Source organism: Balaenoptera physalus (assembly GCF_965194825.1).
Source record: "Balaenoptera physalus genome assembly, chromosome: 17".
Taxonomy (NCBI): Eukaryota; Metazoa; Chordata; class Mammalia; order Artiodactyla; family Balaenopteridae; genus Balaenoptera; species Balaenoptera physalus.
The window spans coordinates 11,393,437-11,417,821 of NC_138895.1; the positions used below are offsets into that span (position 1 = coordinate 11,393,437).

Sequence of the window (24,385 nt, forward strand, 5' to 3'; positions counted from 1 at the left end):
TCAAAATGAAGAATAAATGTTTTTAGCCATAAACTGATTTTATTCACCAGAGTAATCTTTCCAGCAGCTTATGTGATGGCCGCATAATATTACAGGCACCCTTTGCCAGATGAAGGCTGCAGTTGCACTGACATATAGTACAGATGGAAAATAAACATCTGCCTCAATCAGGAGAGAAGACCAAGGACGGAGGTTGACGAATATTATCTGGCATGACTATCTTTGCGGGGAAGCATACAAATGCTACAGGACCAAAACCACTGGCATTGTCTGGTGTCATCCTTATGTGGTTACTGACCATGAAGAGAGATGATTAGTATGCACTCTCCAAGGAGGCTGCTGCAGATGCTCGGGATGATACGATTCCAGCGCTCCAGGATCTGCCTTGCTGTAGCCACACCATTCACGTCGCAGAGCGATTCCATTTTATTTTTTTTTTCGTGGTTCGGCTGCATTTATTGTCTGCGAAGTTTCCCTTCTTGTCGTTGAATGACACAAACAAGGGGAGGAGGGAAAAAGAAGAGCTAATCTAGAAAAGATAAAAACATCTTTTTTTTTTTTTTTCAGTCATAGGAAAGTGTCAACAAAGCTGCCTAATCCAAATTCAAATCAAATGCTGTTCTTCAGATGAGGACTAAACCCCAACATTTTGATTGTGTATCACTATATTTTGTTACATGATCCAACTTCACCTTTGGCAAAATCCGAGTGGGATAACATATGTTCTGTGGGAAAGGCACATGCGCACGCACACACACACACACACACGGATACACACACATCCTGTAGTCCTAGCACTGAGTTCCTTTTGTCCTCATTGCAACCAAATGATTCATGTGGCACAAATAATATGACAGATGTAGCTTTAAAAATTCAGTTCTACTGCGAGTGTCTTTTTGACTGAACCTTCTTTCATTTTCTGATATCTCTTGTGACCATATGGAGTTTAGATGGCCGTGAATTCCCTTCTACTAACTCAAATCCTTTTCTGCACCTGGGCACAATTTTGGATAAGGCGGTGAAGAAAAGGGAAGAAGTGTCAGGCTTAATATACAGGATTATATTACGAGTAAGGAGTACTTTCCCTTTTTGTGAAAAGACAATTTTAGTACTATGGTTTTGGATATATGGATTTTTAATTGTTTCTTTCACTTGACTAATTAAGAAAAAGAGACTTGCTTAAATTCTGATAATCTAGTTGAAGCAATCATGATCTTAACTCTTTACTTGAAATTGTAGAATGACTTGAAATCTCAGATTTACTACTAATAACAGCAAACATTTATTGAGTGTTGCTGTACTTAGCTCTTTATATGTACTAACATACATGTAACATTTAATCTTCACAAAAATCCTGTGAGTTAAGTACTGTTATTATTAGTCCCTTTTATAGAGGAGGAAGTTGTCACAGAGAGGTTAAGTAATATGTCTAAAGTAACACAGCTCATAGTAGTAGAACCAGCTTTTGAACTGAAAGATCTGGCTCAAGAGTCCATGTTCTTGACCATGATGCTACCAGTTGTCTAATAAGTTAAAGCTCACTGTACCAAATATCGTGGTATGTTGATTTCATTAATATCAACTCTATTTGGTACAGTATTCAAAAAACTGTTTCATTTAATTATTTTTACTATGTTAGATCTATTCACACACAGAAGCAATTTATGATCATTATAAAGTCAAATAATACACAGACTTATATAAAATTAATAATCCTTTCATCTTCTTTCAAATCAACCTCCTGAAGTGACAAATGTTGTCAGGTATGTACAATATTTTATACCTTTTTTCTAGGCTAACAGTTTATCTCTCTTTTTTCGTTCTCTTCTGTTCTTTCTTTTTTAACCTCCAGAGGGGGTCATACTTGTATACATTTTTCTGCAACGTAAAAGCACAATATTCCACAGTGTATATATATAGTATATAGTGTATGTAATATATATACTATACATGTATATGTGTGTTTGTGTGTGTATACACACACAATAATTTACTTAACCATTCCCGTAATGATTGTCATTTCGTCCTTTATATTTAATACATTAATTTATTGATTTTTCCCTAATCCACAGTGACATAATAGACAGGCTTATACTTATATCTCCATATGTTTTTTGTTAATATCTGTATCAAACAGTCCAAGAAGTAGGAGTAATCATCAAGGGGCGTATGTGTGTTTTTATTAGGTGAATCAAAAATTTTTTTAAGTACAAAAAATTTTGGCCTATAGGTATACACTTGTTTATAATTATCTCCACAGTTATTCTCTTTTCAGTCAGCTGTACTGAAATATAATTTACATACAGTAAAGTTCACCTGTTAAAGTGTACATTTCTGTGAGCTTTGATGCATACATGTGGTTGTGCTAGCACCACCACAGTCAAGACACAGAACTGTTCCACCAATCCCAAAACTTCCCAACACGGCAGTTGTACCACCGTTTATCTGTTTGCCAGCCAAAGGGCATTTGGATTGTCCTCAGATTTGGTGTTTGTGAATAAAGCTGTAATATTTGCCTAAAGGTTTTTGCATAAGCGTTAAGTGTTCATTTCTCTTGGGAAAATACCAAAAAAAATAATAATAATAAGGAATTTCCTATCATATGATAAGTACATGTTTAACTTTATGAGAAAATGTCAAACTGTGTTCCAAAGTGTCTCTACCATTTTGTTTTCCCACTAGCAATAAGTGAGAGTTCTAGCTGGCATATATTCTCATCAGTATTTGGTATTGGCACTTTTTGTTGTTATTGTCGGTTTTTTGAGTTTTAATCATTCTAATAGATGTACAGTGGTATCTCATCGTGATTTTAATGTGCATTTCCTAATGACTAATGACATTAAACATCTTTTTGTGTGTATCTCTCCTTCGGTAATGTGTCTGTTCAAATATTTTGTCATTTTTATTAAATTTTTCGTTTCTTGTTTTTGGTGTTTGAGCATTTTTATATATTCTGAACATCAGCCCTTAATCAGATAATGTGACTTGTAAATATATTCTTCTCATCTGTGACTTATTTTTTCATTCTTTCAAAGAATTGACATTGTTAATTTTAATAAAATCAAATTTATCAATTTTTCCCTTTTGGATTGTGATTTTAGTGATTTATCTAAGAAATATTTGCCTAACAAAGATTTTCTTCTAGTTCTTTCTAAAATGTTTATAATTTTAGATCTCGTTTAGCTGAGTTTAGATATAGTTTTATCTTGGCTGGTTTGGCTATGTTTATCAATTTTGTTAATCTTTTCAAAGAACCAGTTTTTTCTTACATTAATTTTTTTCGTATTTATCTTCCAGTAATTTTAAACTTAGATCTATGACCCACTTTGAATTAATTTTTGTTTATGGTGCAAGGTAAGCTTTTTCTGTATCTATTGAAGTAAAAGGGTTGCGACGTGGTGAGTTATATTAACTGATTTTTGAATAGAGAGCCAACCTGCATTCCTGAGATAAACTCCACTTGATTACGATGTATTATCCGTTTTATATAGATTCAATTTAACAATACTGTGTTGAGAATTTTTGCATCAATATTCACAAGGGATATTGGTCTACAGTTTTGTTATTGTTGTTGTTCTCATAAGATCCTTATCTGGGTTTAGTATCAGGGTAATGCTGGCTTCATACAGTGAGCTGGGAAGTGTTCCTACCTCTTCCACTGCTTGGAAAAGTTTGTAGGATATTGACACTATTTCTTCCTTGAATGTTTCACATAATTTACAAATGAAGTTATCTGGGTCTGAAGTTTTCTTTGTTGGACGATATAGGAATATTTAGGTTATCTACTTTTTCTTGAATGAGCTTTAGTAATTATGTCTTTTAAGAAATTCATGCATTTTATCTATCTTGTTAAACTGACAGGCATAAAATTTTTTGTAATTATTATCTTACTGTCCTTATAATGTCCATAAAGTCTTAGGGATGTCTCTACTTTCATTGCCCAAACTGGTAATTTGTGTTTTCTTTTTTTATCTTGGCTAGTTTGGCTATATGTTTGTCAATTTTGTTGATCTTTTCAAAAAACCAGTTTTTGATCACATTCATTTTTTTCCCTCCAGTACCAGTTTTATTTATTTCTGCTTTTGCCTTTATTTTTCCTTTATTCTGATTGTTTTGAGTTAATTTGCCCTTTTCCTGGTTTCTCAAGGTGGAAGCTCAGATATTGATTTGAAACCTCTTTGGCAGTCCTCACTTAGCATTTCCATGTAGGTGACAGAGTATTTGGCAGAAAAAAATGAGAAGATATGGCTGAAAGACATGAACAATTATAGATTTTATAGTAAACACACATATTCAAATTCCAAAGCTTAAATTAAATCACCAAATGGTAATTTCTTAATTTTTAAAGAGTTGGTATGTGTTATTGAGCATGAAATGTGACTAAACTAGGTGGTATTCATAGAAGATAGCGATTAGTGTATATAATTAGGTGAAGGAATGGGGCAGAAAAAATTCACCACCTTATCATTACATAATGAGTTTGACTAGATTTAACTCACTTAATACTCATTTATACTGAGTACTTCCATTTTCCACAAAATATTTCAGAAGGGGCTTAAAGCACTAAACTAGTGAAACCAGAGGTACGGGGATAAAACAGAACAAAGCAGTGCTAGTATGTTAGAGCTGTAAGGGGCAGTAAAATTATCTAGTTCAATTCTTTTGTTCTACTTATGGGAAAATTGAGGTCCAGAGAGGGTAACTAACTTGGCCATCATAACCTAGATAACAAGGACAGAGTTCAGCCCCATGAAAACCTATGTTATTACCTGAGCCCTCTGAAGGCAAGGACCACATCTCTGTTTCTTCAGATCCCCATAGTGAAGAACATGTTTTGTATTATTTTGCAAATAATGAGAAATGTCTAAAGTATAAAAACAGAAAGCATGAGAGAGAGAGAGAGAGGCGAGAAGACAGACAATTTATTTTGTTTCTTGTAATAAACGGTTTTCCTGGTTATATTTCTTGTGAATGAACCAGTAAAACAGAGCATCTGAAAAAAAATTCAGTAGTCTCACCATTCTTCCTTAGAGGAAGGGGGACCCTTCCTTTGTTCTCTATTTTTTTCCTGTCAGGCTTAGACAGGTTTTCTTCAGTCTGGAGTGGTCTTTCCTGGATAGGACCGAGTGATGCCAAGACCTCTCATGTTCCAATTAAATAGTGAAGAAAAAAATCCTTCTTAAATGTGCAGTGCAAACTATGGGTGTAAACAAAATGGAGTGATTATTTTTGAAAATTAGTAGACTCATCATAGATGCCTCTTAGGCATCTCTTAGAATTCCAGAAGTGTTAAATATTTATTCTTAGTATGTTCCCTAACTTTGAACCAAAAGGAGAATTTTTTCCAACTTGTGCTCATCATGGTAATATGTCAGATGAGAATTATGTATGTTGTTGTTTAGTGAGAAAACAATCATGATGCTGTAAAAACCAAACTCCTCATAGTTTTCTTCTTTTCTTAGGATATCTGTGAAACAACCTACTTAATAAAGAAACAAAAACCAAAAAAACCAAGTACACACACACACACCGAATCAACGTTCATTGCTGTAGATCAAAGGTCTAGCTGTGCTCAGAGACTCAGATCTACTAAGCTGTCCTATCTTTTGTCTTCCTTACCCAAGAATTTTACTTAATTGAGATACTCTCATAATCCCCAAATCCTTGAAAATCATAAAAGCCTTAGATGCTTAAAAATCTTAACAAACTTAAATCCTTAAAACTAATTGTCATTTTTCTAACTCTTTACATTGCTAGTTTAAATCTCCATTGAGATAACATTTTGCCAATAAAAGATAATGCCATTCATCTAAGAGAATAACCTCTAATAAATTGTATGTGCTTTGGGGTTAGGCAAAACCTTCCACTTGATTGGTCATCAACATGTTTATATGAATAGATTTAATCAGTTTTCCTTCCTGTGTTATTAATATATTTTGAGAGTAAGCCTCTTCAGGACCAAGAAGCCACTGAAGTTTCTTTGACAGGAGGGACTATGGAAAGATAGGACCATGATTTAGAGTTATATAGTCCTCCTTAGGAGGACTAGGCCTATGCAGAGCTACAAAAAGGGAGCCTGGGTAGCCAGGGGCCCTGTGACGGCTCTGGGCATCTGGGTGGGTGAGAAAGGAGAGGTAAGTGAGGATCATGAAGAAGGAGGGCAATGGTAACAAATTCTGCTTTTGTCTCAGCTTTTCATAAAACTGACTCTGAAGATGAACATTTGAATTGATGCTTTCTTGTAATAAGATGGAGCTGTGTTATGCCAAATATTTAGAAATATTACTTTCTTTGGGATTATTTTTAGGGATAAAGTTTGCATCTTTTAAAATCACACTACATCACTTAAGTGCATGACAATTAATTTAGAGGCTTCAATCCCACTGGGGGATGGGGAATGTTATTGAGACCTTTGCAAACAAGAAAATGGCACTGTAATTTTTCAAGGGCAGAACAAGAATATTAAAAAAAGTAATGACTTCCTGTTGAACTGACATACTGCACTGAGCCTGTAAACCACTCTCCCTGACATATTAGTCTCTCTAGCCCTGTCTAGCTTCTTTCTTTCACTCTAGGCCTCCTCAAGGAGCAGTCTGGACTCATTCTTTTACTTCCCACTTTCAGCTGACTTCTATCATTCATTGGAATATGTTGGGGGTTTTGTTGTGTGTTTCTATTTTTTATTTTACCTTTTATTGAGTTTTAAAAAATTGAAGTATAGTTGATTTGCAGTATTATATTTGTTTCAGGTGTACAACATAGTGATTCAATATTTTTTATAGATTATACTGTTAAGGTTATTATAAAATAGTGGCTATACTTCCCTGTGTTGTACAGTACTGTATATCCTTGTTTCTTATTTATTTTATATAGTAGTTTGTGTCTCTTAATCCCATACCCCATCTTGTACTCTCTGTTATCGCTTATATGTGGAATCAAAAAATAAAACAATAGAACGTATATAACCAAACAGAAACAGACCTACACATATAGAGAACAAACAAATGTTTGTTTTTGTTTTTGCCTTTATCTTTGTACTGAAACTGCCCCAGCCAAGGAAAGACCTTCAAACTAGTAAATCTGATGAACACAAGGACCCCCTCACTAGACCCTTCCAGCACATTGACCTTGTTGGCTGGACAGGGACCATTCTCTAAGTCCTGGCTGAGCCTGCATCCTAGGTAGATAGGTACCCTGGGCAGGTGTACCTGGGTCTCAGGGTGGGGGGTCTTCTCAGGATCCTGCTCCTCTACCAGTGAGGGTTCGCTAATGATTTGGGCCCGGGATATTTTCCTGCTTTTCTCCCTTGAGTAGAAGGGCTTTATTTTCTGTTCCCTTTTCTAGATTCCATGTGTGGCCTTCACATGTGTCCTTATGTGTCCTGACATGTGTTCTCCTCTCAGCGGCCTAAGGCTTTTTTTCTTTTTTCTTTCCTGTAGGGGAGAAAGGATAGAAGGATCAAGGCAGCTTTGAGCCTTTTCTATAGCATCTTCTGTTCCCCTCCTCTAGAGCCCCACATGAGAGGCTTTCTGTGGTTTCTTGCCTTGTTCCCAATGTTTCAAGTACCTGGGAAGGTCCATGGGGAAGAGCTTGCCAATGAGTTTGTTTTTTCTCTTTGTCTGTAGCTCTCATGGGTTCCATACTTCCATGGTAGCCTACACTCAGCATTTAGCAATTTGTCAAAATTGTGCCTAAATTCTTCTTTCCAGCTTACATGGTCCCCATTGTTTGCTCTAGGAGAGCAAGTCTTTCCTCCAATCTTTTTTTTTGGGGGGGCACTTTTTTCCTTAGACTTCAGGCTACTTCATTGTCCTGTGACCTCAGCTCTCTAATATGTTCAAAGAAAAAATTATGGTTTTAGGTTATTGGCCTTTTTCTTGTTGTAAATATTGGAATGAATTCTTTTTCAGAATTCTACATCCAAAGTGGAGGCCAGAAGTCTTGCCTTCATTTTTGAAAGACATTTTTGATGGGTATAGAGTTCTATGTTGATAGATTTTTGGTTCTTCGTACTTTAAAGTTGTTGATTCACAGTCTTCAGTCCTGCATAGTTTCTAATGTAAATTCTGCTCTCATTCTTTTGTCCCTTTGTAAATAATAAGTCTTTTTTCCTCTGGGTGCTTTTAGTATTTTCTCTTTATCACTGATTCTCTATAATTGATTATGATATATTTTTGTGTAGTTTTCTTCATCTTTATTTTTCTTAGTCTTTGTTGAGTTTCTTGGATTCTGAGTATAATTTTCATCAAATTTTGAAAATTACCTACCATTATTTCTTTGCTTTTTTTTTCCTTTTGTGATTCTAATTACCTGTATATTAATCATTTGGCATTTTGACTTTTTTCAGTCATATCTTTCTGTCTCATTTTGTATAGTTTCTATTGTTGTGTTCTAATTCACTAATCATTTCTTGTGCAGTGTCCAATCTGCATTTAATCTCAGTTGGTGAGTTTTTAATTTCACATTATCTTATTTTTCACTCTAGAAGTCTCTTTTATATATTCTATTACTCCTCTTATCATGCTCATGATTTCCTTTTTTTAATATACGGAGTATATCTGAGATAGTGGATTTAACATGGAGAGTGTTAAATGTCTGATAATTTTCTCAACCTGCTATTTCTGTCTGTTTATATTGATTGATTTATCTCCTGGTTTTTGAATTCTATTTTTCTGCTTCATTGTATGAATAGGGTTTCTTTTTTTAGATACTAGGTATCATAAATTTTATAATTTATGTTTCTTTAAATATTGTTAGACTTTGCTCTGGGACACAGTTACTTGGAATCAGTTTGTTTCTTTCAAGGCTTGTTTCTAAGCTTTTCTGGGGCATATTCAGAGCCCACTTCTGAGGCAATATCCTTCTAGATACTACTTGATTCTTCTTATATTTGGAAATCTTTCTACTCTGGAAGAACACAGATTCTTCCCAACCCCATGTTAACTCCAGATATTGTCACACTGATTTTCTTTCTTCTTCATACTTCTTTCCTCAGCCTCTGGTACATCCCTCCCATGTGTGTGGTGCAGATCAGTACTTAGTCACACACTCCAGAGAAACCCTCTGCCGATCTCTGGAGCTATCTTGATGTAATTCCTTTCTCTGAGTTCCTCGCCTCCCAACAAATTTTAGCCATCTTGGCCTTCCTGAACTTCCAGCTCTGTCTCCTCTACTCAGCCAGACCCCTGGGCTTTAACTGAGTTTCCCTTTGCACTGAAGGTTTGAAAGTTTCTGTGGGAAATTAGCTTGGACAACTGTAGGTCTCACCTCATTTGTTTCCTTTTCTCAGGGATCACTGTTTTTTAGGCGTCTTTCAATTGTCTGAAAATTGTTGTTGCATGTATTTTGTCTAATTATATAGTTTTTAAGGTGTGTGGGCAAATCCAGTCCCTGTTAGTACATCATGGCCAGAAGTTAAAGTCTCCCAGAGCCTGTTCCTTGTTATGCTGCACTTCTGAAACTTGGTTTAATCCAAACATCTGCCTTCTCTACTTCTATTTCTGAGATGCTTGGGGGCTGCTGGAAAAAAATCACATAAATGTGAGCAATGGTGACATTATATTTTTATGGTTCTCAATTTCAGCTGCCTTCTCAGCACCGTTTCCCATTACAGCTATTTCAAATGCTTGCCAACCTCTTCAAGTCCCCAATTCAAACATCTAGAATCTTTCTCTAAGCCAATTAACCTCTTTTATATGTTACAGAGGAGATTAAGAGTTTCTTAATGGAAATTCCTCAAACCTCCCATCACCGTGCCTAAGAACACATCTATTTCTTACTTCTATTTTTCTTCCAATCTTTTAGAAAGATGTGTCCTTTGCCTATTCCAACCAAGTCCTTCCTCTGTACTCATTACATATTTCCTTTACTCTTTTCTGTGGTTTTGATCCTAGATTGCTTCTTTTCTTTGTTACATTTTCTTTGTCTATATTCTGCTTGTTTTTGTAACTTTATTATTTTATCTGATAACATGATTATGGCAAAAGATTAAAACTCAATGGAAGAGTAAAAGCCATTCTCCACACATACCAAAAATTAATAATTGATTTTAAAAGTCAGTTATTGCTGTTGTTTTTGCTTTTGTGTAGTGCTCTCTTGAAGGACATCCTCCGTAACCTCGTGAATGTGGCTGAGCGAGGCCACTATGCAGACCTCTGCGGTCCCTTCAATTGCACTTCCATTTCCTCAGTGCTGACCTCAGCCAAGGGCTTCCTTTACTCGGAATCCTCCAGCGACTTCCTCTCTTTTGCAGAGGAAAAGCCGAAATTCTAAAAATGGCCTCGGAAACCCTATAAGGGCTGGCCCTTCCTATCTCTCATCTCCAGTTACCTCCACACCCCCTTCATTTCATCCTGTCCTCACTGGCCTCCTGAGTACCTTGTATAAGAAGCACATGCTGGGTGTACGGCTCTGCTGTCCTCTCCATCTGGAATCCTCTTCCCCAGATGTCCATATGGTCTGTTTCCTCACTTGTTCCAGATGCCTCATCAAAATTCATCTTCCCAGGCCTTCAGAGACTACTTTGCACAAAATAGCCATCCTCCTATTCCTACCCCTGCACTCCTCCTGGCAGTATTTCACTTTGCACCCCTTAATATCACCAATATAATATGTTTGTTTATTGACTGTTTCTCCCCACTAGACTGTAAGCTCCAGGAAGACAAGGATGTTTGTATTTTGCGTTCACTATTGTATTAAAGGCACCTTGAACAATAACTGCCATGGAGGAAACACTCAAAGAAATATTTGTTGAATAAATGCTTTGTATTCCTCCTCTGTCTACATTCCGTGGTTTCCTGGAGCACAAACACCTGTGTGATGAGGTCTCAAGTTGTTTCCGTGAGGTTCTGCTGGAACAATCCTCCTCCATAAATCCTGGGATCTTTGTGTTCAGCCCTGCTTATGAGGCTATTTTCACTCTTTCTTTGAGGTAATTTTATTTCAGGAGTTTTCCCTGACATAGACCTTGGTGAGGCAATTCTGATGCATTTCATCTGGTGTCAGTACCGTCAGATCTCAGGGAGCAAATCTGAATCTTGTGCAGTTGATGACCTAAGACACAACCATCTTGGTCTACCAGGAAATGATAGCCTTAAGTGAATCACACAAAGCTCCATATTTGCCTAAGAGACACTTACACAATCCCCCAAATAAAAGTAGATTCCTTCAATTTAAAAAAACCTATTATCTGCTACACATATGTAAATTTTAAATTTACATAAGTGGGATTATAATTTATTTACTGTTCTTCACTTAACCTGCTTTCCTCTATTATTATCATTTCTCATGTCATAGTTGAGAATAGTTGATTTAATCTCTAATATTTGCAAAACTCTCTCATTGATTTAAATTTATGACTCTCTTAACATCACTTAAGGAAACATCCTTGTACATACACCTTTAAACTGTTCTTTCCTGAAGAAATTATTAGAGGTGGAATCGCTTGACCAAAATGTGTGAACGTTTAAAATTTAGTTTTATTGCCAAATTATCTCTAGAAAACTGTGCCAATTTATACTCACACCAATAATGCAAATTACTGCATAGATTCCCATATTCTCATCATCACTGGACATTATTGTTTTTCAATCTTTTTAGATCTATAAGGAGGTAAGGTTTCAGATTGTTTTTATTTTGCACATCTTCGATTAGTAGTAAGGTTGAGCATGTTTCCTATTTACATTATCCACTTATGCTTCTTTTTCTATGAATTACCTTTTCATGGTTCTTTCTCATTTTTCTGATAAGACAATTCACTTTTTTAGTACATTATTAAATTTTATAATATTTCATGTATATAGAATCAAGCCTGTTATTCAAATTATCTGTATGTTTATCTATTTGTTGATTTTTTGACCTACCAAATTCTACAAGAGTTTTAAAAGGTGTTCCAGGGGCTTCCCTGGTGGCGCAGTGGTTGAGAGTCTGCCTGCCAATGCAGGGGACAAGGGTTCGAGCCCTGGTCTGGGAAGATCCCACGTGCCGCGGAGCAACTGGGCCCGTGAGCCACAACTACTGAGCCTGAGCGTCTGGAGCCTGTGCTCCGCAACAAGAGAGGCCGTGATAGTGAGAGGCCCGCGCACTGCGATGAAGAGTGGCCCCCACTCGCTGCAACTGGAGAAAGCCCTCACACAGAAACAAAGACCCAACACAGCCAAAAATAAACATAATAAATAAATAATAAATAAAAATTAAAAAAAAAAAAAAAGTGTTCCACTATCACCATGGTTTTGTTTAATTCTCCTTATATTTTTAACACCTTCTCCTATATGTATTAAAATGCAGTGTTGTTGGATATACAAAGGTTAATGGCCTTTGTATGCTTTAGATGGATTTTAATTCCTTGGCTTAGTAGTTTCTACTGAGTTGTTAAAAATTTTGTTCCAAAATGAGATATATTTTGCAGTTTGTCTTCAGAAGTTAGAGCTTTTCTAAAGCTCTATCTTATATAAAGTCCTTTTCTTTATTTTTGCTTCTTTTCTTTAATTTCCTTTGCTATCATAAAGGGAAGTTCTGTAAAATGTGTTTTCTTTCCTGGATTTCTCAGTTTTTGGTTTTCAACATCCCATTTTTAACAAGTTCTCTCTAATGATCGTACCCAAGTTAATTTTAATTAAATAACAATAGCAAACAAAGTCAAGCAAACCAACAAATAACTCCTCTCCCCAATTCCTTGTTTACACTGGAATACTCTTCTAGTCCTCGCTTTATATATTTTTTTGTCTCTTCATAGTTAAGCTACACAAAAGATAGTCTTTATTTTTTTAAATTAATTAATTAATTTATTTATTTTTGGCTGTGTTGGGTCTTTGTTGCTGCACACAGGTTTTCTCTAGTTGCGGCAAGCGGGGGCTACTCTTCATTGCAGTGTGTGGGCTTCTCATTGCGGTGGCTTCTCGTATTGCAGAGCACGGGCTCTAGGCGTGAGGGCTTCAGTAGTTGTGGCATGCAGGCTCAGTAGTTGTAGCTCACGGACTCTAGAGCATAGGCTCAGTAGTTGTGGCACACAGGCTTAGTTGTGGCACACGGGCTTAATTGTGGCACACGGGCTTAGTTGTGGCACACGGGCTTAGTTGCTCTGTGGCATGTGGGATCTTCCCAGCCCAGGGCTCGAACCCATGTCCCCTGCATTGGCAGGCAGATTCTTAACCACTGTGCCACCAGGGAAATCCCTAGATAGTCTTTAAATCTATCTGTTCCACACTCATTTTTTTTTCTGTACTTCTCTGTAAAATCTAGGCTCCTTCCTCACTTCACTATAAAATTCGCTTAGACAAAAGTCAACAGTTGTATCTAAACTGCCACAGTCAATCCATTCTTATCAGGTCTCATATTATTTGAACTCTTCTGAATTTGAAGCCACTTAAATCTCTTGTGGAAATACTTTACCTTTGACTTTTTTTACAACATATTAACTTCTTGGACTCCTTTACCATGTTTGCTTCCTCTGTATGTTCTTAACACACACAAGTTATCTGCATTCAGAACTTCAACATCTACCCATATGTGAATCATCCTGCTGTCTGTATCTATACTGTAAATTTATCTCCTAAACTCAGATACATGGAATGCTGGATAGTCTATGTGGATATCCCAAAAGAATCCAAGAGTACACGTGCAAAAATGAACTCATTGTCTTCCCTCAACTGTATTTGATTCAGATTTCTAAATAGCACTTGAAAGCCCTTGTTATAAGTATTGGATTCTAAATTGGTTTCCTTCTACTAGATCAACAATATTCAAATAAGAGGCTGGAGGATATGAAAGTCCATAGTCAGTCAGACTCTTAAGAAGATCATACCTTCAGGTTAGAACTCACTTCTGGAATGTCTTGCCCATGTGATGAATGTAGAAACAGGAAAAATGCAGGGAATTTATTCTTAAATGGTGAATCCTTGAAGGAAGGGACTGAGTATTATTCACCTTTTGAAACTAGCATACTACCTGGAGCATATTTAGTAGCCCATATGTGATTATTAAATTAACTTGAACTCATTCTTGGTTGAGTCTTACTTATAGTTTGAGACTAGGTTGAATGGTAGAAGGAAAAGGCCGACATTATCATGGATAATTCTAACTCTAAACTGTAGAAAAGTAGATGTTTTCTATAAAATTGAAATTTGTATGCTAAATTGAATGACTATAGGACAAAAATGTTGACATCTAAAAGAAGTCAAATTTTCCATTACTTTATATAATTGTACTTTGTCAAAGAATCAAATTTTTTGGCACATTTAACTTGTAGATATGTTAACTTTATTATTTGTCATGAGAAAATATGTCATGTTTTTGACCCCAGTGTTTCTGCTTCCTCTTTAAACACTGTTGATTCTTTTATTGAATGCCCTAAAAGGTTCTGCCAGTTTTAAACCCAGGAGGCTGGTACCCCATCTGTTTAACTGGAAACCATCTAATCCAAACAGACACTTCTCTTCTTAGGAGGTATTTCCAATGCTTTGTGAAACCAAAAGTTTCCATTCTGTGATGCATATATATCTCTCGATCTGACAACGTGTTGAACACGTTGAGGTAAATGCCCAGATGTCCTTGCCACCATGGAGTTTGGCTAAATTCTGGACTAGCCCTAACAATAGAATTCTAGAGAACAGCAATTTACCCACAGAGAAAGAGGCTATCTGGGAATCTAATTTGATCGAAAGCCACAACCTCATTCACATCTTGCTGTGAAGCTAAAGGGAATCTTATGGGTTTAGATCAGATATAACCCAGCCTATAAGAATAACCAAGACTTGTCCTAGAGCCCTAGGCTCTTAAATCTAGATTCAAGAATGAATCTGCAGAATGCTATAGAATTAGATTGATTATTTTTTTCAGAATTACAGTTACATTGGATATTCTTTTTGTCATGTAAAACTCTGTGGAACTTCTACTTTAAGATTAAGGGTACTTAGTTATCCGCTAATATTTACACAGACTGCCAAACATTATCTGCTTTTGTAGAGGTTATGATTATTGCATTTAATACTTCTATTTTTTTCCTCTTTTAGTAGATTACCTCTGGTGTCTGGCCTGGCTTCATAATTTTTAGATGGAATATTACATGCCAAGATACGTGATGGTTGAATGCTACTTATTTGTTTCCTTTTAAAGTCTGGAAACAATTACTACTTAATTCAGTTAATTCAGTTCCTTGATTTGTGATTCGTTACTGGAGAAGAGGACAGTGTGTAGTCATTACTAGTTTCACAAAAATATGACTTTTTGTTGTTTTTGAAGCATAGTTGTTTCCTGTCCATTTTTATTGCTTCCTGGCATTACATTAATCTTCCCCTTTGCCAGAGAATCATCACGTGTTTATATAAATGGAAAGAGTTCAAAAATAATTTCCTAATGCTTTCCTCCCTTGCTTTTCTTAATACATTTTATATTCTTCCTATTCTTCTACAGTCTTCATTTTATGCAATTCTACCATCCTTGGTCTCTTAACGCTTGTTTCAGCAAATACTTCATTTAGTGCTTTTCTTAAATACTGTCACCTTAAAATTATTTTTCAAATGCCTTGATTTTCACTTTTCTTCTCCAGGTCCCCTTTTCTGTGACACATGTATTATTTCTCTATGGTATTCAGTGTTTTGATCATTGACTGGTATACATTAGATTCTTTGGAGATGAAGGAAATAAGTTTTTATTTCTAAAAACACTTATTTTAATAAGTGAGATCTTTAACTTTCCAGCTTTTACTGATCTTTTCTTCCTTGGATTCAAGTCTGATCTGAATGTCATATTAGTTTAGGTAACGTGCCTTACCATCTGGAATTCCCAAACTTGTGGAAGAGATCAGGAGTGTGTGTGACTACCAAGGTGAAGAGAAGTGCCACATTCACCAAGACATAAGCACTTGGCTATTTCTGAATGGAAGTGGAATAAAATAGAGCAATTTATGTAAACTCTCACCCCCCAACCGCACCACCACTGTACTCCTTGAAGTTTGCTATCCTATTCAATATCAGGTAGGCTCTCTAACATTTGCCTGTGCCCACCGTGGATTATGCCTAAAAATCCAAGCTGCTCTTTTGTCTTTTTGTTTTGTCCAGTTCTCATGACACCATCACTTTTTAAGCTACAGTTCCTAACTAACTCTGGTAACTTCTATCATTGATGAAATTCAACTTTATTAGGTAGCAAATAGCCTACAAAATAAAGGAATTGGGAAGAATGAAGCATGAGCAGTAGGATACTAACAGCTTGTCTCCCTCCCCCGTCTCCACCTCTCCCAGGCACACAGACACACACAGCCAGACAAATCAGGGGGTCTCCAGATATCTCACTTATTCATTCAACAACAGAGCATCTTTATTTGCCCAAGGCTGTTTATGCACTGGACACACATTAATAAATATAACTGATTGTTACTGTCTGTGTGTCTGTATCCATATTTTTCTTTAAATTTTAAAAAATGTTCACCAGCATGATTTGAACTATTTCACCTTATCCATTCTTACATTAAATAAATAGATAGATAGATAGATTTTAAAAAGAGTATAAAAATAGGAATCTTGTCTAGAAAGCAGACTAAACTATAATTGAATATTTAAAAATGAGTAAGAGAATCTAGCATTGTTCTTGGTGCACAAAAAACAGTCAACAAATATCTTTTTTTTCCTATTACTGTGCTCAATATGAAACTTAAACTGTTTTTTAAAGTCAAAAAGTTTAGAAACTATATTTTATTATTCATTAATTAAAGAATTAATCTTCTTTTTTTCTAAGATATTTAAAAATCCTAATTATAGGAAAAGGAATTAAGACTTACTGAATTTAATGCCTACTTATTCTACTAAAATAGTCCTTCTGGGCGTGTACAAGTTTTGAAAGTTTTGGAACTGCACAACATAGTTTGAAACAGCTGACATCTTGAATAACCGTATTTCAGAGGCTTGGATGAGATTGGAATTCACAAGAAAAGATGGGAGATGACTAGTCTAGCTTTGTGAACCCTTAAGCCCCATGTCTTCCTTAAATTATCTATTCTGCATTTAAAACATTTTTATCATATAAGAAAATTGCCTTATATAACCACTCCAATTTTCTGAATGCTTTTATATGCTTTCATAGACCCCTGTATTGTTTTTAAGGCACTGATCACATTTTCTTAATTATATATTGGTATAATTATTAGACTGATATCTGCTTTCCCTATCAGGCTACAAACTCAAGGCAGGAACCAAATTGTCTTTTAATCACTGTTGATCTCCAAGTCTATCACAATACATGATATCTACTAGGTTTTATATCGATACTTAAGGAGTGACTGAATTTTATAGGTCTTATTTTTTGTAGCATGCATTAGACATTGATGACAAATGGCTAATTCTAAAAACTAAGGATTTCTTTAGGTGCCTATCAGTTGCTGGGGGAATCACTGGCAGAGCTAAGATCTTCTGTTACCAAATTCCACTCACTTTAGTCATTGATCATTTAATCATTCATTCAACAACTATGTTTTGCGTGCTTATCATGTGCCAGGCACTGTTTTTGAAGCTGGGGGTTGTCAGTGAACAAAAGACAGCTGCCTGCCTTTGAGACACTTACATTCTGTGGGCAGTAAGATTTTGTGGATCAGTGCCTCTAAACCACAAGATGTAGCATGACTTTATTATAAGGTGTCTTTCAGTTGCCTTAGTTTGAAGAAGGCTTGCTGCCCGAGATGAGTATTTACCTCTTCCCAACTCTTCACACCCAGCACCACCACCTGCCTCTGATGCTCCCCGCAGCTTCGCTTTCCCCTCTTCATCCCCCCACCTAGACCAAACCGGAGAAAGGAGCCCCTGCCACTTCTCGTGCCATCTCAGGATTTGTGCTTTGGAAAACAACCCTACAGTATAGGGATTTTTCTGCAGACTGTTCAGTGCTGTTTCGGACTTGGTTTCTGTGTTTCTTCGCTCTGTGGTACCTTCGTTGCACCTCAGGCTACTGGCAGGAATAAGCATCACTTAAAAAGTAATTTAGGAAATAACTGTACTTCCCCTGGGGTGCAAATAAAAGGAAAAGTTGTGGTAAATAGCTAATGTAAGCACGAGGTGCCTTGGGGGACCCCTAAGAGTCACTTTGTTCAAACCAGCAATAACTTCTGGTGCTATTGGTCCTGAGGCAGCAGCCGTCAACACTGTTTAAAAAAGCTCCCTTATGGTGTTCTCATTAATTAACTGCACTGTTTGTTGATTCCAGATTGATTCAGTTTGTTCTCTGGAGAGTGTTTTTTGGAAACTCAGTTATGCCTTGATGCGGAATTTCATCTTCAGGCCCTAAATTCCCAGGATGGTGGTTTACTGGGACATATAGAAGATGAAGTGAAAAAGAGAACTTGTTAGATAAAAATGATAATCAAAATATTTTAAATTCAGATGTAATTTTTGAAGATTTTCCCCACAGAGCAAAAAAACTACCTGAAGCAAAGTTTGACTGACAGGCGGGTTTAACAAACACAAGACAAATGGCATGCAAAACAGATAGGGAAGTATTTGTTGCTAATTACTTGAGAAAGCATTTTAATTAAGTTGTTTGCCAATTAATGCCTCATTTTTAACATTCCATAAATATTTAAACATATTTCATAAACTTTCCTTCTTATGGAAACATTTGCAAGTGTTATTATGAAGTTTCTTTGGGAATCTCATAAGAAAAAAATAACTGTAAAGTTTAGACGATTCTAATTGCCATTTCATAAGTAAATTAATAAATTGTCTTTTTTATCTTGGTAGCTTTCATACTTTAATATCCTCTATCTGCATAAACTTTTCTTCCATGTTCTACTATGGAGAGTATATAAATGCAAGTTGCACGTTTTTTTGATCTTCCATAAAAATTGAAAATAATATGGGACATAGAGGATAGTATGTTTAATTTCAGTCTTTTAGTCAAATGCAAGAAAATGAGTTGGAATGATATAAAGAAATTCAACAAATAGCAACTGTTAATGTTTCAATCATCTTTAACCTGAAACCTCCCCAAATACTACCTACCTAATTAAAATAAAACAAAAGACAATATACGCAAGCAAAACAGAAAGGTTTCTCTGTTACCAAGTTGGGGCTTAATTTGTAATATAAGCTATTATGAACCTAACCAAAAATATCTCAAGCATTTAGCGTCTTTCTTTTCCTGTTTACTTCTTCATTGGAACAATTACGCTTATTATGTTTGTTGCCTCCTTTAAATGTTTTCATGAAATTAAGGGATGAGCATAGATTATGTTTAAAATTTAGCCAGAAGATGAAGGACACTCACACCTTCAATCAGCACATGGCACTTTCTGAATGTTCATAACCGAAACGCGAGTCATGTAGTAGTAAATCACCGAAAGGGAAGGTGTGTTCGAGCTGGAATGCTAGCCGTCACGTGTTTGCTGACAGGCCTGCTGTGTAAGCAGGCTGGGTTAGGCAGAAGCAAGGGAAGGATCCTGCTACACCAGTGCCTTTTATTCCGTGGAAATCAGAGGTGAGGGGAAGGCGCTTCAAGGGGTTTTCCTAATCATGAAGTGTGTGCCCCTTCAGGGCTGTGGGAATAAGTAGGGCTGCTCAGGGAGGCAGGTAGGGTGAGTTAGGGAGCACCTCCCGGGAAATTTGCACTTGTGTGAGCACGCGGGGACAGGAAGGCGGCCCTGAGAGGCCCGTGACAAGGACGTGCAGCCCACCTGCCCACCTGCACTGTGGACAGCCTGAGGAAAGCCAAATGGTGCCCGTCTCAAAGGGGAGCGCAGAACCACAGTGACAGACTATGGTACTACAGGAGCGCACTGTGCAAATTATAGTAAGTCACCTTAGTTCAGTCAGTTCTGGGACCGCGTGTGTCTTTTGCTGCCATCCGGATGAAAACTAAAAGTAAAGATGATTGTGAGCACAGTCTCATGGAGAAGATTATCACTTACAAGTGAAGGTTATCATTGGTACTTCTTGTGACTTGGGAAGGAATCCCACAGTAGGAGCCAGTAAAGCAGTTATGGGACCACTTTCCTACAGCCGCAGTCCTCCCGGAATTTGCTTTCTTGGTGGGGATGGAAGTAGGTCTTTGGGGTAATGTGGATGTTAACACTCTGCACCCATATTAAATGAGTTGAATGGCATTATCTCCTTCTACTTGTACTTTGTTTAGTGTCTAGATTTTAAATGTCTCTGTCATTCTGGACTTACGCTTTGACTAGAGCTTAAGTAGAAGTCAAATTTCATGCAGAGGCAGGATCACGATGGCGGAGTAGAAGGTTGCTCAGCTCACCTCCCCTCGTGAACATATCAAAACTACAACTACGTATAGAACAGTTATTACTGAAACTGACCTCAAGACTAGTAGGATGGCTCCTGTACAACCAGGGCTGTAAAGAACAACCCCCACAAGGTCTTGAAGGCAGGGAGGAGAAGCAATCTAGTTGAGACCTGCACCCCTAGCAAGGGATCCAGAAGAGGAAGGGGATAGCATAGGCTCGGGGATCCTCCCTGGGGAGAGAGGGGTTCGAGCCACATGTTAGCACTGCAGCCCTGGGGTCTGACACTGGGAAGACACACCCATTTAGCTGGTTTGAAAACCAGTGGGGCTTACCGGAAGACTATAAGAAACCAAGACTCCACTCTTGAAGAGTGTGTGCTCACAGACTTGCTTACTCCCAATCACAGCACTGCGGCAGCAGATTAAAAACTGCCTGGTGCTCTGGCTGGCTTGCCAGGACCACCCCAGTGCACCTCCCAGCACGCAGTAGGCTCTTGCTGTAACCCCTCTTGCTCCTACGCTGCTTCCCACTAAGGCAGAGGCTGCCATTGCCAATGAGAGTATGCACACTTAGAGGGAGGAGGGCTGGGTTGGATCCCGGTCTTGCCTCTGACCAGGACAGAGGCAGCCTTTGCCAGTGCATGCGTCCCTGCACACGCTGGAGAGAGAGCAAAACCAGCTCAGTAGTGTGGCTCCAACCCCTCTAGCCCTGACCCAGCCTCTAAACAAGGCATGCAGTTTTTACAGGGAAAAAGTGAAATCAGCACAGAAGTGCAGTTCTAAGCCCTCAGGCCCTTTCCCCATCCCCAGTAGGGCAGTGAATGCCATTGAGCATAGGAGAAGCCCCAGCTTGCACCTGGCTCTGGCTCTAACCCCTCTCCAGCTCCAGCCCTGCCTCTTACCAAGGCAGTAGCTCCCAGTGCACCCCAGCGGAAGGTGTGGCCCATGTTCACTTCAGATCCAGCTCTCCCACCAAAGCTGCTAGGCACACGCGGACTGCATAAGGATGTTCCCACACAAGGACACTCCTTCAAGTGCACATGGAATGTTCTCCAGGAGAGATCACATGTAGGCCACAAAATAAGTCTCAGCAAATTTAAGAGGAAATTTTATCAAGCATATTTTCCACTACAGTGGTATGAAACTAGAAATCAATTACATGGGGCTTCCCTGGTGGCGCAGTGGTTAAGAATCCACCTGCCAATGCAGGGGACACAGGTTCAAGCCCTGGTCCGGGAAGATCCCACATGCCGCAGAGCAATTAAGCCCACGAGCCATAACTACTGAGCCCACGCACCGCAACTACTGAAGCCTGCACGCCTAGAGCCAGCGCTGCACAGGAGAAGCCACCACAATAAGAAGTCTGTGCAGCACAATGAAGAGTAGCCCCTGCTCGCTGCAACTAGAGAAAGCCCACGTGCAGCAACGAAGACCCAATGCAGCCAAAAATAAATAAATAAATAAATAAATTTAAATTAAAAAAAAAGAAAAAAATCAATTATAGGAAGAAAAATGGAAAAAGCACAAACATATGGAGAATAAACGATAAAATGCCACTAAAAAATCAATGGGTCAACAAAGAAATCAAAGAGGGAATCAGAAAATACCTTGAAATAAATGAAGATTGAAAAACACAACTTTCCAAAAATCTATGAGATGCAGCAAAAGCAGTCCTAAGAGAGTTTATAGCAATACAGGCTTACCTCAGTAAACTAGAAACATCTCAAACAACCTAACATACCATCTAAAGAAATTAGAAAAAGAACAAACAATGCCCAAAGTCAGCAGAAGGAAGGAAATAATAAAGATCAGAATGGAAATAAATAAAATAGAAACCAAAAAAACAATAGAAAAGATCAATGAAACCAAGAGCTAGTTTTTTGAAAAGACAGACAAAATTGATAAGCCTTTAGGCAGGATCATTAAAAAGAGAGAAAGTACCTAAATAAACAAAATAAGAAATGAAAGAGGAAAATTAAAACTGATGTCACAGAAATACAAACAATCATAAGAGAATACTATGAACAGTTACATACCAACAAATTGAACAACCTAGAAGAAATGGTTAAATTCCTAGAAACATAATTTTCCAAGACTGAATCAGGAAGAAATAGATAATCTGAATTTATGATTACTAGTATTGAAATTGAATTAGTAATCATAAAACTCCCCAAAAAACAGATGTCTAGGACCAAACACTTCATAGGTAAATTCTACCAAACACATAAGGGCACACCCTGAAACTCATTCTATGTATCAGGTCACCATTACCTGATACAAAAACCAGACAAAGACACTACAAAAAAAGAATATGACAGGCCAATATCTCTGATGAATATAGATGCAAAAATTCTCAACAAAATGTCAGCAAACCTAATTTAACAATATATAAAAAGGATTATAAACTATGATCAAGTGGGATTTATTCCAGGGATGCATGGATGCTTCAGTATCTGCAAATCAATTAATGTGATACAGCATATTAACAAAATGAAGGATAAAAATCACATGATCATCTCAATAGATGCAGAAAAAGCATTTGACAAATTCAACACCCATTCATGATAAAAACCCTCATCAAAATTGGTTGTAGGATCAGGCCCCACAAGATGGCTGCTCTCTTGCTCTCTGTACATCCCCTGCCCAACCCAGTCCTGCCTCACCCTTACCTTATGCACATGATTGCCTCCCCTTCCTAAGCTGAAAGTTTAATCAGTAACCACCTGCATGATTGACCCAACCCCCAGCTAACAATTGTTCTAGCCCTTGGAACAGAATGACTCCAGTATGTTCCATCATCAACAGGAAATGCTGGCCCTCGCCCCAGTCCCCCTGGCAACCAAGGATCCCTTCTGACATCATACCCCCATAACTGATAGCCTCCTACTCTCCTGTGGAGCAAAGATTGCTGCTATGTCCTACCTGCCATTGACCATAAGCATTGTTCCAGGACCTTTGACTCTGACTTGTAAGATTCCCTGTCCAATAAATCACAGATGTCTCTGTCACTGATGCTGGCTTCTTTCTTTGGTCTAGCAGCTCGGCAGTTACAAGGATTGCAAGACTCCAGGGCACAGTGCAACATGGGTATAGAGGGAACATAGCTCAACAAAAATAAATGACATTTATGACAAACCCACAACCAACATAATACTCAATGATGAAAAGCAGAAAGCTTTTCCTCTAAAATCAGGAACAAGACAAGGATGCCCACTCTTGCTGCTCCTATTTAACATAGTTTTGAAAGTCCTAGCCACAGCAGTCAGATAAGAAAAAGAAATAAAAGGCATCCAAATTGGAAGGGAAGTAAAACTGTCACCATTTGCAAACAACATGATACTTTATGTAGAAAATCCTGAAGTCTCCACCAAAAAACAATTAGAACTAAAAAATAAATTTAATAAAGCTGCAGGATACAAGATTATTATGCAGAATCTCTTATTCTTCTACATACTAATAACAAACTATCAGAAAAAGAAAGCAAGAAAACAATCCCATTTATGATTGCATCAAAAAGAATAAAATACCTAGGAATCAACTTGAACAAGGAGGTGAAAGATCCATACTCTGAAACCTATAAGACATTGATGAAGGAAACTGAAGATGATACAAAGAAATAGAAAGATATCTGTGTTCATGAACTGGAAGAATTAATATTAAAATGTCCATAGTACCCAAGGCAATTTACAGATTTAATACAATCCCTATCAAAATACCCATGACATTTTTCACAGAACTGGAACAAATAATTTTAAAATTCATATGAGACCACAAAAGACCGACCCTGAACAGCCAAAGCAGTCTTAAGTAAAAAGAACAAAGCTGGAGGTATCACACTCTCTGACTTCAGACTATGCTACAAAGCTACAGTAATCAAACCAGTATGGTACTGGCACAAAAACAGACACATAGATCAGTGGAACAGAACAGAGAGCCCAGAAATAAATCCATGTACAAATGGTCAATTAATCTATGACAAAGGAGGCAAAAATATACAATGGAGAAAAGACAGTCTCTTCAATAAGTGCTGTTGGGAAAACTGGACAGCTACATGTAGAAGAATGAAATTATAACATTTTCTCACACCATATACAAAAATAAACTCGAAATGGATTAAAGACTTAAATGTAAAAATGGAAACCATAAAACTTCTAGAAGAAAACAT

General features: G+C 37.4%; 2 protein-coding genes across 22 annotated transcripts in view; one reads left to right on the forward strand and one right to left on the reverse strand.

Moving 5' to 3' along the window:
* Positions 1–24,385, forward strand: part of LOC309646905 (uncharacterized protein) — a gene marked incomplete at its 3' end in the record, with an annotated part of 286,525 nt that overhangs the window by 62,484 nt on the left and 199,656 nt on the right. For 2 of the 21 annotated variants that reach the window (XM_082433739.1, XM_082433740.1), the window contains exon 3: positions 568–11,887. The exons of 13 other annotated variants lie outside the window; for them this stretch is intronic. In XM_082433739.1, the coding sequence (XP_082289865.1) occupies positions 568–638 (71 nt within the window). Of the gene's footprint in view, positions 1–50; positions 190–567; positions 11,888–24,385 lie in introns of those variants that run through there. 6 more of the 21 variants (XM_082433741.1, XM_082433743.1, XM_082433737.1 and 3 more) reach the window with 5 other exon arrangements.
* The window catches only part of LOC309646916 (uncharacterized protein), a 192,871-nt gene continuing 168,950 nt past the window's right edge, over positions 465–24,385 (reverse strand). Inside the window, exon 4 of the mRNA XM_082433759.1 lies at positions 465–529. Coding sequence (XP_082289885.1) covers positions 525–529 — 5 coding nt within the window. The 3' untranslated portion in view covers positions 465–524. The remainder of the gene's footprint in view (positions 530–24,385) is intronic.